General features: G+C 38.4%; 1 protein-coding gene across 4 annotated transcripts in view; it reads right to left on the bottom strand.

Annotated features, from left to right (window-relative positions):
* Adgrb3 (adhesion G protein-coupled receptor B3) overlaps positions 1-16,532 on the bottom strand; it is a 738,549-nt gene that overhangs the window by 34,589 nt on the left and 687,428 nt on the right. For all 4 annotated transcript variants that reach the window (XM_028868115.2, XM_028868116.2, XM_028868112.1 and 1 more), the window contains 3 exons: positions 12,061-12,159; positions 11,590-11,761; positions 1,179-1,274 (listed from right to left, as the gene is read on the bottom strand). In XM_028868115.2, the coding sequence (XP_028723948.1) occupies positions 1,179-1,274; positions 11,590-11,761; positions 12,061-12,159 (367 nt within the window). The remainder of the gene's footprint in view (positions 1-1,178; positions 1,275-11,589; positions 11,762-12,060; positions 12,160-16,532) is intronic.

The raw sequence follows: 16,532 nt of genomic DNA, 5'->3' as shown, positions 1-16,532 counted from the left end.
TATGCTACAGAACGCTCGCTCCTCTTCGGTCTCAGGTCTGCTCATGTTGTTAGTTGGTTGTTTTGTTTTGAGACAGAATCATGCAGGGCAGTCCGGAGTGCCCTTGAGGGGGGGGGGGTCCACTTGCCTCCGCCTCCCTGCCAGTGCTGGCATTCCAGGCATGCACCACAACACCTAACATGCATTTCTGTTTTGATGACAGTAATTTTATCTCATTTCTAAAGTTTGACAAAGTGTTTATGCCTACAGCAGCCTTAACTCTACCAGTACTCTGGGCTCATGTACAGTATGGAGTCATCACCGCAAGGGGGCCTTTTCTTTGTGTTTTAGTCTCTTGGTGTTTTCTTTAGGCTATACAGGGGAGCCACCATCACCTGGGGGTCACCTTTAAAGATACATATTTAACTGCTCTGAGTTGCAGCTACTCTAAGGATTCTAGTATTCAACTAAGTATGAGTTGGGAGAGGGAATACAATCAAAATCTGCTTTATTAAATTCTCAAAAATTAATAAAAAAGAGAGAAAGGGGAAAAACCTACAACACACACAGAAAAAAAAAAAAAAAAACAAATGAGAAAGTCCACAATGCTCATGTGTAAAAACCATCTTAAACTGAACTCCAGACAAGATGAAAATATTCTCCACTGTTGTACAGAGCACCATTCTAAACACCCAAGGAAGTCAATGGTGGCAGATCCTTGATTCGAAGGCAATCCAGAAAGAACATTTATTGGACGTCAAAGTACCAAGTATTTATTTTAAATGTTTGTTTTATTATTTATGTAGTGTGTGTGTGTGTGTGTGTGTGTGTGTGTGTGTGTGTGTGTGTGTGTGCTCATGTGTGCAGGAGCACATGGAGGTCAGAAGAGGCCATCAATTGGAGTTGGAATTACAGGTACTCATGAGCTGTGGATGTGGGTGCTGGGAACTGAACTCCAGTCCTCTGGAAAGGCAGCAAGTACTTTTAACCACTAAGTCATTTCCTAGCTTCCAAAGTATTAGTCTTAAGGAACTAATGTAGAATTGTGATTTTAGACGATTTTATTAACAAGGAATTTGTTATATATATATATATATATATATATATATATATATATATATATATACACACATATATATATTTTTTTTTCTTGAGAAACCATGACCTAATTATCAACCTGAAAGAAAATAAAAGCTCACCATGATTTGTGCATGCCCATTAGGAAAAGAACTTGAAGAATCAGCATTGATTGGATCCTGGCAGTTTCTCAACCGGCATCTAAATGCATCTTGAACCTGTGGGAAGGAAAACAAACCATCAATTTTTTTTTTCTTCATAATAACTAGATACTGTCCATATAGCCTCTTAATTATGAAAAAATGCTATCTTCACTTGCACTCATTTTGTTTCCTGGCTGGGCTAGAACTTGCTATGCAGATCAGGCTGGCCTCTAGTTCACAGAGATCTACTTACATCTGCCTACCAAGTGCTGGGATTAAGGCCAGTACTACCATGCCTGACACTGTTTACTTCTTAATACAAATACAGGTGTACTTGGCTTGCCTCACTGCCCGGGGTATTTATCACTTGCCATCATCTACCAAGTTAGTACTGGAACTCTTGAGAAAGCATGATGGCCATTTCTGGCTTGATCCTTGGCATTGTTACCATATGGTGGTTTTTCTCCTATTGTTACAAACCACTGCATGCTGGTGTGTGTGTGTGTGTGTGTGTGTGTGTGTGTGTGTGATTTACTATTGTGTAAGATCCATAACAGATTTAAACATTTTTAATAATAAAATCACTCAATAATTTTTTGACTAGAATTGATTTAGGATTTTTCCTTTCCTGACTCACGTAAGAAACTTGTGGGAAGACTATTCCTTTCTCTTCCTTTATGTCTGCGTCCCCAGACATAAAAAAAAAAGGAAATAACAGAACAATATAAAACACATCTCTTGACTTCTGGTTGATTGATGTAGGAAAGATCAAAATTCTTTAGCTCAGTCAGACTTCCTAGACCACCCACCAAGTCTTGGATGCAGCATCAACTATCACAAGGAGTTTCTAAGAATGTCACGTTAATTGTTTTCTCACGGAATCTCAGCAGAGGCAAAGAGCGGAAAAGGGAACACCCCTGGTTGTGTAACAAAAGCAACTGCTGTTTTCTGACACCTCGGCATCAGAATGCACATCCCCCTTTCTGTGGTCCCTTGGGCTGCTCTCAAGTTGTTGGTGAATATGTTCACAGATGGCTACTTATCCCAAATTAATGGCCAAGTCATTTTTTAATACTTGGTTTGTATGCCTTCATGTGTTTGATATTCTCCTTCTCATCTACTATAATCTGTTTTACTGTTATGAAAACATAGGTTTCCCCTCTATTGAATCACTCTTATAGAGACTGCAGGGTAAACACATGTGGGTCTTCTCTTTTGAAAAGCACAGCTATATACCATCCGGTCTCAGTTTTGACATGAGATGTACAAAACATATATGTTGGCCAGGAAACAAACAGAACAACACAGAACAGAATGGATCAGAACCTGAGTCCATTCATTTGTTGTCTCCTTCCTGCCATTGTTGAGTCATCAATACTCTCCCCCAAACTGCAGTTTGGGTCTGGAATGTGGACCTGTGTAGTTGCTCTCACAGACTGCCTGCCGGCCCCTATAGAGACCTGCGCACACATCATCATCTCTCTACCCAGAGTTCTCTGCTGGTGGTGCAGCCAGGATCTGTGAAGTCGGACTAAGAGCAGGTGTCTTTTGATGGCTTCCATTCTACAATGCTAATATTGTTAATCTCAGAGTCCTCCAAAAGAACGATCAGTTCCCTAATAACATTTCTTTGGTCCAACATATCAATTAAGAGTCCGGTTGGACTTTAATCTACTCTGTTTCCTTTTCCGAAGACTCAGATGAACAGAAGGACTGAATCATCTTGCTTCTCCCAGTGAGGCAGACAGACCCAGGACAGAGCAAAAAACTCTTTCATCATGAATATTTTCAGGAGATTCCTTTTTAGACCAAGAAGTCATTATAGGTTATAAAATAATACATCAACAAGAGAAAACTGGTAATGAGTTCAGTGTTTACCAGATGGCCATTCTTTTTCTGTGATTCTTTAATCTGAATTAGGGAAACCACAAAGTAAATGTGTGTTGTTGTTGCTGTTTTAAAACCTTATAAACCATTGTCAGAAACACAGGGTCAGGCTAAACTCTGTTTATAACCCAAGGCAACAATTAAAGTACATTTCATAAAGGAAAACACACAATACATTAGGAACATTGTCTTTGGGGAGTGTGCCACATGAAGATTCCCTTTAAACCTACTTCTAAATACCAACATCTACAAAATAGGAAACACTGCTGTGGGAATGAAAGTTTCCATGTAAACTAAATCAGCAGCTCCCCGTTTTGCTTCCACTGACTATGTGATGTTTCCATCGATGTAGATGAGAGGTGGTTTGATGCGTACTTTGTTGTTACTATAACAACGTCACCAGAGTGTTAGCGTGCTGGACCATGGAATTTTGGCTGACCTAAATCTGTGTTCCTGGGTCCCTGTCACTCATATTTGGCTCTAGAATAAACTACTTCTCTCCTTCGAAAGGGTGAGAGTTGTGTGTTTGAACTGACAGGTGCGATGGTAAGTATTATTTTCTCTGGTCCTTGCTAAGTGTTCTTTATTTTGAAGCCATCGCCAAAAAAGTTGCCAAGGATTTTAACAGCTGACATTAAACAACATGGAAAAGCAAATTTTCTATAAATTTCTCTTCCAAACCATTGTTTGGGTGATTGAAGGATATATAAAAGAAATCTCCTTTTCAACACATACACTTAGACACGCGCACACTCAATACTTTTGACTGCACAACTCCCAAAGCGACAGCAGGCTAAGGGCACGTCTACACTGTAGATTGACATCAGCTTTACCGGTCAGTCAGTGCTGCTTGGAAGAGAGAGAAGACAGAAAAGCATGCAAACTTTCCACGATGTTCAAGGTCACTTTAAGGTTCTTACAGGTGTCAAATATAAGAATTAGATTCCGAGACATTTTTAGTGCACAACTCTCATTCATAAGGATTTCAGGAGAAATTTCATTTCATTCCAAATGCTTTATTTGATTTTTTTTTTAAATCTAAAAATACACTGAGGCTATCAAGATGAATTGGCATTAAATATCTGCTCAACACCATGGGAGGAGATGTTGAGGCAAGATGCACTTGGCAAATCTCCTTACCACAGAGGGGCATAAGAAAGATAGTATCTGGAAAAAGATTCAGTCAAGTGCAAACATTTTGATAAATGAATTAGGTAAACAAAGAGTTTTATCCTTGGGGAATTAATGTGAATTATACCAATGACAAACTGGAACTGCTTAAAATTCAAGTTCTAGACAAACATGAAAATAAATAACAAAAAGAAAAAACAGGTCATCCTATGCCATACTAAAATTAAAGTCCCCCTGGATCTCCTATACCAACATTATATTTATGATGATGAGTAGTAACTGTCCTTTATTTACTATTTATAGAGAACTAATTACTTAATTTAGTTAACAGCTTTTTTTAAAAACAGTTAACATTAGTTTGTTACTATATATTATCATTACAAATCTGAGTTCCTGTGAAATTAACATTTCAAAACCTTTCTGGAGGCCAGTAAACCCAATTTTTAAATGAATCTGTGAGGGGGGGGACCGTGAAATATTTAACATTAATTATGCCAAACTTCATATCGAGATTATAAAATGTCTTCTCTTTGAAACATTCTGAAATAGGTCTGTCATTCTAAATGATGACCCAGATGGGGCTAAATGTAAGAGGGCACAGCAAGGAACAGATACGTCACTACCTTTAAAATATTTAGGGGACTTTAAGGAAGCCTGATGGTCTGTGAGGAGATAAAGGAAAGAACAGAAGGCGACATCTGATAGCCATCGGGGCTGTCTCTACTAAGGTGCAGAACAGCGAGGGGGCTGCTTTAAAAAATGCCTAGAGAGACAATTGGTCTTTCTCAGTGCATATGGTTTCCTGGATGAGATCTGGGTTCAAAGTAGTTTGCAGGGAAAGTCTAGCTCCTGCCTCTCCATCATGGGGTGAGACATTTGGGTTTTCTCAGCAGCAGCAGAAAGCCGAGAGCTTCTCAATTGGTCCTCACTCTAGAGGCAGCTGGCAGAGAATCACTGTGCAAAGTCCATGCCAGATTTAGAGGTTTGCGGGAGAGGGGCACCCAGCACATTGGCAGTGTTACAAATCCTCGAAGCCTCACTGGGAAGAGTTGCACAGTTTGGAACGGGCTCTGGATTTAGCTGCTGAACTTCTCAGACCCCAAATCTTCACCTCTGAGAGATGAGAAGCTTTACCTCAAGTCACTCTTTGTGAATTTTTGGGAACTCACAAGGTCACTGTAAGTCAGGAACACACACATTTTATGCTCGTGTTCAGCTGTTATGATTTCTGGGGAAAGGGGTTTCTCCCATGCTATGTGTCTTCTTCAGTCTCGTGTCCACAATCACATCTATTGATTCAAACTAGAACAAATGGCACAGATTCTTTTCAACATGATGTTTTTTATGTTTAATCATTAAATGAATGAATAAGCCTCAGTTTCACAAATATGATGCCAATTGACATAAGTAGCACATGTGACTTAACATTTAAAAAAATATTACTTGACTTTTTCTCCTAGTGAAATAAAAAGAAAAAGGAAGCTTTGTCCTTTGCTCTACAATGAGAAGTTCGGAATTCACTCTCAGCCTCAAACCCTGATGAATCTTTACTGGGATTCCCCCAATGCCGAAGGATCTACCATTGGCTATCTGAAACGTCTGTGCGTTTGACTGACCTTCAAGCTAGTTTTTTTTTATAGCCCTCTTTGGGGCACACTGAAACTTCTTTAGATGATCTTTCAAACACGCGGTCTGAAAAAATGTAGCAGTATTCCTTTAGTGTGCAAATGTGAGAGGAAAGAATCGTGTGCTAGACACCATGCCTCGCACCTTCACAGGAGGCATTTCATTTCAGCCTGGTGCCACAGCCTTTGAGATAGACAGCCTGGCGATGCACAGAAGAGCAAAATCACGCTTAGCGACTGCAAGGAACTCGCCCGACATTATCACCATAGGCGACGAAAGCTGAAAACGGAACTTAGGCTTCTTGCTTTGAAAGCCCTCATTCCTGAACATCATTCTATTTCTAGCCTTTCAAATTTACCGAACAAAGATGAGAATAGTTTAAGCCAAGGAACAAATCAAAACAAAAAGACAGTTTTTAAGAAAGGAACAGCCAGGTACGTTTTCATTGGATTCCTTTCAAAAAGACACACACACTGTACCAGTATAACAGAGCTGGAAGGTGAGAGCTTGGGGGAGTGGGAGCTGCCTGTCAACCTGCTGGTGTCCAGCCTCTCACTCCAGACAGCAGCATGATGCTGCTCCCCAGAGTAGGGGGTAGCTGGGAGGAAAATGTAACTGGAAGAATTCAGTAACATAAATCACAGTTGGATGCCCCCTGCTAGGCATGCCGGGATATCACGTTGTGTTTGAAGCCCTCCATGTCTGGACTTGTTCACTGAAGCCATCTCTTTCAGCAGCGTTTACACGTCTGTTAACCTCTTACGTGCCTTACGTGGACACATGTTTGAAGATTCAGAAGGATGCAGATGGTCACCCTATAATCGGAATGATGATGGCATGGGAAAGCCTGATCTAGAAGTAGCAAGATGGACGACGCATCCTTGTCTAACAAGCCCGATGCAGAGTGAGGTGAGGTTGGTGGCTTCTGAGGAAATGTAAGACTGAAAACATCAGTCTGGCTTATGTCACATCCCAATTGAGACTTGTCTCATTGCCTCTTGCCATTCTCCAACCTCAAGGCACATTATTTTATTTTACCGAAAACAAAGCGAAACCACCGACTCTTCAAATGATTTTCTTTGGGAATTTTAAATTCAGCCTGAAAAGTATGAAGGTGTAGGTAAATGGCTTGACCGTTTCTCAATCGGTGTGTTATTTATCCGTCTTCCAAGCGAAATGTTCCAGTCAAGCCCTCTCTCCACACCTGGCCACTTACTAGCTCTATAACATACATTCACTGCTTTTCAGATACCACATGGTGTAAGTAGCTGTCATCAAGGCCATCCAATGCTCTAACTAGAACTGTGATATGTGGGGAGGAGGGAGAGAGGAAGGGATGGATGGATGGAGAGAGAGAGAGAGAGAGAGAGAGAGAGAGAGAGAGAGAGAGAGAGAGAGAGAGAGAGAACACAGTTCATGTTTATTTTAATGATTTTTCCTGCAAAATTGCTTCACAGGTTTGGATGAGTATTTGAGGCCTCATCTGGCACAGCCAGCCTTCATGCCAGAGCTTGGGAGAGAGAGAAGAAGATCTTGGCCCTGATACTAATGTCATGGAAGAGTCACAGGATGCTTACACAGGGACACGGGACACAACAAGACCATCCATTTAAGGCTTAAATTTTTAGCCCCTGCCCCTTCCCCTTCCATTTAGTGGCAGGGCTTTATTTTAGATTAGTTAGTACCACAATCTCGTTATTTTCCCCCTCTGACATCAAGCTGCAAGACTGTCTTCGAGCCTGGCACAGCCAGAGACAGAGATGAGAAGAATGTGCAGGAACCAAGAAAGTGGTTTCCTAGCAACAGGAACTATTCCAAAGGTTTCCTAACTCTGTGTAGTTTCATTTCCATAGCAATGAGAAGAATAGTAAATAGTATGCGTTCTTATCTGTTCAGTCCAAATGAATTCTAATCAACGAATGCAGAAAACATCTATACTTGTTCTACTAGATTCAATCTGATTGTCTAGAACACACATTAGTGTCTAGGTCATGTGTAATGTATTGTGATGTCTGACTATTTTGAAACGGTTGTTCTCTTTTTTTAGTTTTGTCTCTCCCGCCCCCACTTAGAAACATTTGCTAAAACAATTCAAAAAGACAAGGATGTTTTAAAAGAAGCAACTCTCCTGTTAAGAAAACAAAAATGGTATTCAAATGCTAAGTTCGTCAGGTCTAGAGATCAGGAATAGGCATTTAGATAGTCAATTTCCTTTTTATAGAAATAAATAAGGGGGTTGGGCTCATGGCTCAGTGGGTAAGCATGTTTGCCTTGCAAGCATGCGAACGTGAATTTGAATCCCTGGGTGTCTGTGTTAAAGAACCAGCATAGCTGTAAACCTGTAATCTCAGCCCTTGGGGTGGAGGCAGACACAGAGACAGGAGGATCCCTAGAGCTCGCTGGCCAGCCAGCCTAGCCAAAGGTGGAGCTTCAGGTTTTGTGGGAGAGTCTGTCTCAAGGCAATAAGGCAGAGAAGGGCAGAGGACCCCTGAAGCTCTCCTTTGGCTCCACATGGGAGTACATAGACAGTGCACTGGCACATGAACATTTACCACAGCCACGTAAACACACAGACATTCAGATGTCAGCGCCAGCACAATTCTCTCTCCCTTGTTTCCAGATTCGGAATTCTTTTTCTTTGACAATTGAGCCTGTCAAAAGCAAAATTACACCTAAAACATTCTCTGTATATTACATCCTCAATGCCACCCCTGCAGTCTTTCATTCTTCCCGTAAGTGCAAGGCTATATTTCATCCTCTTCCACAAAGATTGGGCAAGTCAATATGAGTAAAAACAGCAATAGCTAAAAAGAAGCAAATTATGTTGGTATGTAAAAAAATAGACAGGAATAAGAATATGTATGTACTCAGGCTCTATACCAAAAGTATCTCTTACATGGCTTGCATATTTTTAAGAAAGAAAAATTCTATACAAATTATATGAAATTATTCTGAAGAAAAGAGCAGAGAAATAAAAGGGTTAAAAAAAGAAAGAAAGAAAGACAAAACTGTATTTAGGTCTCCTGTGGATTATCAGCTAAGAATTACAAATTAAGGGGGCTGGAGAGATGGCTCAGAGGTTAAGAGCACTGACTGTCCTTCCAGAGGTTCTGAGTTCAATTCCCAGCAACCACATGCTGGCCCACAACCATCTGTAATGAGATCCGGTGCCCTCTTCTGACCTGCAGGCATACATACTGTATACATAATAAATAAATAAATCTTTTTTTAAAAAAAAAGAATTACAAATTAAGTATTTCAGAGCCACACATTACAACTCAGCATTTCACAAACACTTTTTTTATGGTACTTTTTAATGGAAAGAGTGCTGATGGGAGGCACAGAGGACATGGGAAAGGGGTTTCTTTCCTCTTACACTAGATTCAATGTTAGGGCAACATGGCTACATGAGACAGACCCACAGTCAGGTCATACACATGTAGAGTAGAAAGAGGCTTTGCTTCTAAGGAAGCTTGCTATGTATGATACGTTCCATGTAATGTACACAATTGCATTCAATTTACAAATTGAAAAACCCCTTCTTTCTTTAATAACAAAATTTCTCTTAGGAATTCTGAAGATCATTTGTCCTTAACTAAAATGTATGCATTTTTAGCAGAGTTACAGAGTGTTTTTATGGTTCAACAACAACAACAACAACAAACCCACAAAGAATATGTTCCTTTTAATGTTAGAACTAAAGAATGCTGTATCAATTCACTATGAATTTACCAGTAAGAGTTATTCAGTTGGAATTATCCACTGAACAGTATCAGAGAAAATGGCCATGCTTTTGTTCCTGCTAATAGAGAAAACATGGATTTACAGATATCTTATTTATTGGAAGCATTTGTTTCATGATTTGACTTAATTGCACTTAAATCGTGTTTTTGACAGTCAACAGTCTAATTAGAAAGTACTAAAAAGTTCTGATTGGTATCAAGAATTTTTCTGCCAATTTTTTTCTCCCAGTAAGTAGCAAAAATTTGTTAATAAGCCATCATAATATCTGTCACTTAAAATTCTGTTTATTTTAATCACCTAACACTGTCTAAAAAAGACACGTGAGCTGGGCATGTGGCTTAGCTGGTAGAGAGCTTACCTGGCATGCACAAAGCCCTGGGTTCAGTCCCTAGCACAACATAAAACTTACATAGTAAGTCTGAGGTTACTGTATGCTCCATAAAGCCATGTCTTTAAGAGAGAGAATTTATTTAAAGGTAGAGTACTTGTCTATGCCTTAATAACTGGGGAATTAGTTTCTTCTGAAAATTGCATGCAGATATGTCTTGCACTTTGCTTAAAGCCTGCAATAGTCCATCCTTAATTGTCAATTGAAATGGCTATGTGCCTATTAATTTAGGAGAATTCTGTTACTTAAAAGTCATAGAGGAATGTTAATACAGGCGATTTACAAGATAGTCATAATTGGAAAAGAATATAATCTAAATTATCATTCAATTCCTTTTTAACCTTTATTGCTTTGCTCTATAAAGAACTCAATATTTGGGAGATTTTAGAAATGATATTTTAGGTAGAAGTTGGTGAACAAGGTTTGACAGTTGTAAGCTACTTTAGATTTTGAAGTTGTGAAATATCTCCCCCTTGCAAGATGAAGAAGTCACACTTCATCTGTTTTCATGGCTTCTCGTCATAGAATATTCTTAGAAGACACCTGTGAGTTTATTGCTGACATCTGTGCCTTCCTGAAATAAGGTAGAAATACTGTTCTTCCCACCTAATAAATCAGGTTAAGGCCTTTCAGTACCTTCACATATCACTGTAAAACAGTGGGGTGTATGCTCAGATGCACACGCACTCTGTAGTGTGCTCGGCACAACCAGCTACTCAAGCAAGCTAGCTAACGCGGCCTGACAGTGGACTGCTCTCAAAACCACTCACATGGCATGGTGTCGGCTTACTCTTTAGTCCCCACTCTTCCCCAGAGCAAACGCTGTGATGACTCATAAACCTTGTAAACACTGTGTCAGTGCTTGCAAGCACTCAAGATCATTTTCACACTAGTTGGAAAACAATATTTTATCCCTAAACAACACAAATCAGCAGTCTCTCGCTGTCTTCGATGAGCTTGGGGCCGCTCAGTGTCTCTAGTCCAGAGGGACTGTCCTCTTCCTTTAATGGAAAATAAACTCCAACTGTGACCCAGAGATGTGCCTTGATTGCAGGCCTGTAGTTCTTATGGACAAATACTGCCTACAAGGCCTTATTATATGCAGGTTCTGTAGTTGTTGGCACAAACATACAAGTCAAGACCATTTATCTTTAGAAACTTTAAAATGCAATTTGCATGTAAAGTAAGATTAGTTAATAACAGGACCGAGGATACGCTCTGTGTAGTAGCTAGATTAAGAAATAGGTAAGAAACAGCACAATATGATGTTTAGGAAGAGTGCCATTTAAGACATGCCCACCTTATCCTTTCTCCCTCTAGTTTGTCCAGCATACCTAGCTTACTCCATCTGTCTTGAGTCTGTTCTTCCTGGTTTTTAGCACCTCTGGTGTGTTTCCCTTGTACAAACCCATGTATTTCCATCTGACCCTTTCTGAGTGTCAAAGCCTCATGAATTCTGCCTTAAAGCTTCTTTTATTTGCTTTGCATCTTAAGCGACCGTCAGTGGAGAAGATCAACTTTGTCTGAAGATCACAATAAAGGACCACACTGGTTAATTAAGATGCACCTTCCCGTTTTTGTTTTTCTCTTTCACAAAAGAATTCTGTTCCTCACCTCTCTCCGAAGAATGCAATGGACCATGACTATCACGAAGCCTTGTAATGAATCGAACACAGCAAAAAGGATTTGAAACAATATGGAGCGTTTATCGGTCATGGCCAGCACTGCAGACATCCATGTGAGAGCCAGAAGGGGCAGCACCACACAGGAGCTCCAAAGCGAGGCCCTGTCGAAACAGAAAAGACAGCAATATTACGCGGTTGCACGCCATGCTCCAGGCCATAACCAAACCCCCATTCACTCTCCCCAAAAGCATTCTTGTGCGTGGCACCAAGACCATTAACTTGGAAAGCACAACGCCAATAACACTTGAGAAATTGACTTTTCTTTTACAGTCATTATAAAGGCAGTTGCCAATGATAAACACTCAAGGATTAGCAAACCCAATTTTTTTTTTCATCATAGCATTTTCTCACATGCACATGTACAACTGGTAACAAGAAGATGTCAATGATTGGGACTGACATGGCGTTACTGGCGGTGGTGGCTGACAAAGCTGTTGTAGACACTACTCCACACTTGGCACACTTGAGCGTCAAACCGCTATGGGGTTCACTCATCTGACTGCAAACAAACAGAACACCCACAAAAAAAAGAACAAAAATATTGAATGGTCACCAAAGAAGTGGCAGCCGCAAGTTAGTTTTTTAAATACGATTTCATGCAGAAAGAGTATATTTATCAAGGAACATTCTAGATCACTTTATAGATTCCGTCACACCATGTTATCATCTCTGCAACATTCACCTTTTAACACTGCGGGCCTCTGTAGCCTGCAAAGTATGTTTCCATTACTTACATGACAGATGGCCCTGTGTCTATAAAATACAATTGGCTAATACATTGAGTTAAATACACCTATGTGCTTGCATAGACATACAGCAATAACCCTTTATTCAGACCCATGGTAAACAAACATGTGAGAACTCTTAGCTTCAAAGTTTTTAATTGTCATATGAAGAAATTTCGAATATCAGGAAGACCTCCAGAAATGTTAACATTATGGCATGAAATCTAAGAAAGTAAGGTATGTATCATATTATATTTATACATATATATATATATATAATCTTCAAATGTAAGAGATGTAGTTTCTAACTGTACAGATTCTTATTTTAAAATTTTTTTGTAGCATCAATATCTTTTCAAATTATAGAATGATCTGAATACAGGGGCTGATGAAACTTGACAAAATATTATGTAATAAAAGAGCACCTATTTTCTACATAAAACATATTTATCACAGTAATTAAGTTCAAAGTAAGAGATTCAAACATACAACATTTAATGATCTATGTTGGCCCAAGACATTTTGCAGGTGAATTCAGAATTTAGTTATGTAGTTGTTATCTACTACTTTATAGAAGCAAAATGAGGCTACATAGAAAAACTTTGCATGTATTTCCCCTTGCAAAATTTTTCCCTGAAACATTATGTGTTTATTAATAGACAAACCTCCTAGGAAAAACAAAAAGAAATTAATGAGTCAAAATTCAAAGCTTTCTTGTGGTATACTTTTGTACTCCATTCCTATGTGGTGTATATGTCTAAAATGTGTTTTCCCGGGAAGTTTTTAAATTAATGTTATAGTGGAGCTGTATTATTATATAGAATAAGTGGGGGAGGAGAGAATGCCTGATTTCTTTTAAGTGAGTACATGCATTTGTAAATCGTGCTTAGAAGGGATAATAAAACCTGAATTATATCACAGATTGATCAGCAGATCTCATGAGGAAAACAAAACAAAGGTTTGCACGTAGGTTGTAATCGCTCACTTCACTGATGTAACTAATGCAGGGTCTTTTTCACTACCACACATGTACACACACTTGTAGCATGGTGTGTAGTTTACTCTCTGAATAGTCCTATGAGCTTGTCAAGACTTGTCCCCAGAGCAGTACCTGGTTCAGTTTTCTCATCGCTGCATAGATCTACCTTCTTCATCTCCAAACATTCTAATTCAGGGGACCCAGACATATGTCCTTCTTAAAGCTTCATAGATTATTGTGGTAAACAAGCAGGAATGAGAGCAACTGCCCTAAGCATGCACCCGAGTCTCTTCCTTGTTAAACACATTATTACTTAAATGGCACATATTCATCATTTATTATTTCTTTTATCACAGAAGATAATCATATGATACTAGTTATTTCTCAAATTTAGGATACCTTTCCCCTGGGCTCTGAGACAAAACTGAACAACCAAAGGTTACATAATAATAATAAATAATAATAATAATGGTAATCATAATAATATGGTAAATACCCAAGAAACAAAGGTCTTAATCCTGAAAACCTGATTTAAGTATGAAATTTTCTGATAATTTACAGCAGGGTTCAAAGTACTTATTTGTCTTTATTTGAGATCTGGGGTGGGCTAAAAGGCCTACACATCCTTTCCTTACAGCTAATCAGTTTTGCAGCTTTGGCATAGTATAGGCAGGGATGGAGTAGAGTGAAACATCCTGAAAAATATATGTGATCTGTATATAAATTAATGAAGTGTGGAAAAAACATATATTAGATTTTAAATTGAGTTCCTGCAATGTAAAATAAAAGGTTTCTTTGTTATCTAGAAAATTATGCACTCATAAAATTGCAAGTCTAAGCAATGATGAAATACAAAGTTGACTTGTCCATATTGTCTGATAAATATATCACCACTGGGGAACAAGATGTGGATTATTACCCCACTCTCCCCATATTGTTCTGTCTGCTGTATTATTACCACAAGACTTGGAGTCCGCTGCTCTTGTTCCCTTTTCAATGCCTTCTGTTAGTTTTAGGGAAAAAAAATTGACTATTTTATTGTTAATATCTAACAGATTCCCTGGAAAGAAAGTATTCACTCCTCTACTTGAAGAAAGTTCATGGAGTGTGTAAAGGGTGTGCTGAGCTAACATCCTTGATTTCAAGTAGATATGGCAGAGCAGTTTAATAAAGTATACAAGAAAACTCCATTGCAAAAAATTGAGAAAATATAATTTTTGGTTAAAGATATTCTAAAAAGATACATCATAATTTATATTGTTTTTAGCTATTTCCACTAATCATTTTATATAAGATATACTGTTATTGTCAATAAATCACCCTTGGTAAATATATTTTATGTATTAGAAAACTTTTAATATAGTTTGGATGTTACACAGCTTTTAAAGCTTTTTTATTATTTATTAAACATTTATTCATTCATTCCTTTATAAATATTTATTGAGCACAAAAGATATGCTTGGATAGTTCTAATAAGTGATTATAAAGTATAAAAAAGCAATAAATTTAGAAATAGAAAAAAATGGAAGAATGAATAACTAGGCCCTATATTCTACTTTAAATAACATCATCTAGTTTCACAAAATATGCCCCTCTCTATACGTATATATAGACATTTTTATATGTATATATTCAACCACCCTGAAATAGTCAACTTTACAATTAGTGAAATCAATTATTAAGCCAGTCAGCATCAACCATGCTCAACACTTTCTCGGTGCATCTGATTAAGCTCCTCTTTGAAGGCTTTATTACTTTCTTCACTCCCTCTCTGAGGACTAAAAGTAACTTCACACATCCATAGTATTTTAAGTTTCCTTTATTCACACTTGAGATTAGAGACCAAATCTGAATCTACATACACGTAGTCTACCTTAGAACTTCCATTCAACAAATGTTGTTTAAACTTGGCCGTTACCTTGACAGCTCTCCTGTGTTTGGGACAGTGACCACAATTCTACATGTAGAAAGACTTTAGCATCTTTGAAGAAGTCCCCATATGAACAGGAAGACACTGAGGCAGATTTGCCAGTGAAATCCATGTGACTTCTAAGAATGCTTTTAGAATTAGAGGTTTTCAATTATAATTATCATTGCCAATATGAAGATTAAGAGCAATAACTTTTAAATTCATGCTCCAGCAATGGTAGCTAAGTCTAGAGCAATGTGAATCAAACTTGACAGGATGCACAAAATAATGAAGTGTGAAAAGAAGCACTGGCCACAGGTTCGCAGAATCCTCAGCATTTTAATGAGCTCATCTCCCTTTCTGACCTCCGTGTCTTGGATGCTGAGATCATGGTCAGGGACCTTTGTTACCCATGTTATTTCATCCATCATAAGACCCACTGTTTGTTGAGTAAGGCCTTGCCATTTTCGAATGTTCTTCTGAAACCATTATGCACATTACTTCATGTATTTAATGAGGTGAAAGCAATTTTCCTATTTAATGGACGAGGAGACAGGGCTTCAGAAAGATGAAGTAACAGGCCCGAAGACACATGTACAGCTACTGTGCTGCAGTTTTGACTTCGAATACCTCCTTTAGGAAATGCTCATGCCACTGGGACCAGAGCCAACTTTCTCTGTCCAGTACTTAGACTGATCAACAGAAGAAATGGTGACTATCCCAACCACATGTGGCAAGCTAGCAAGGGTGATTCTGTGAAAAGCTCATCTCAGGTGGAATAGAAAACTCAGTGTTGACAACTAGCTCAGGAAAGTTTAGAAACTAATCTGTAGTGAAAAACAGTATGTAATTTAAAAAGTGCCCCTGTGCCAGGAAGGACCCATACTTTGATTATACCATTGTAGTTCTAGGGACTTATGTGAACAACATTGAGTTGTTTTTTTATTGAAAGCTATTAAATTTAGTCTTTTACTAGAGAAAAGAACTACCTGAGTTATCTTATGTTATAATCATCACATATATTACAAAAACAGAAAGATCTTTAATTTATTACCAGTGAGTGACTATATATTATGACTGTTAAAAATATCATAAAATATTAAAAAAAACAATTATAGGAATATGTTTTGAATGAAGGTACATTTTTTTTTTCCAGAAAGAAGAAAGCTGTAACCTTTTTTTTTTTTTTTCAAGAAAAGACCCATGAGGACATCAAGGGCATTAATATCTCACTCAAATTTCTACAAATACTTAAGAGT

The sequence above is a fragment of the Peromyscus leucopus genome, chromosome 16_21 (assembly GCF_004664715.2).
Source record: "Peromyscus leucopus breed LL Stock chromosome 16_21, UCI_PerLeu_2.1, whole genome shotgun sequence".
Lineage (NCBI taxonomy): Eukaryota > Metazoa > Chordata > Mammalia > Rodentia > Cricetidae > Peromyscus > Peromyscus leucopus.
The sequence above is the reverse complement of the archived record's forward strand: the minus strand, read 5'-3'. Positions and strand labels throughout refer to the sequence as shown.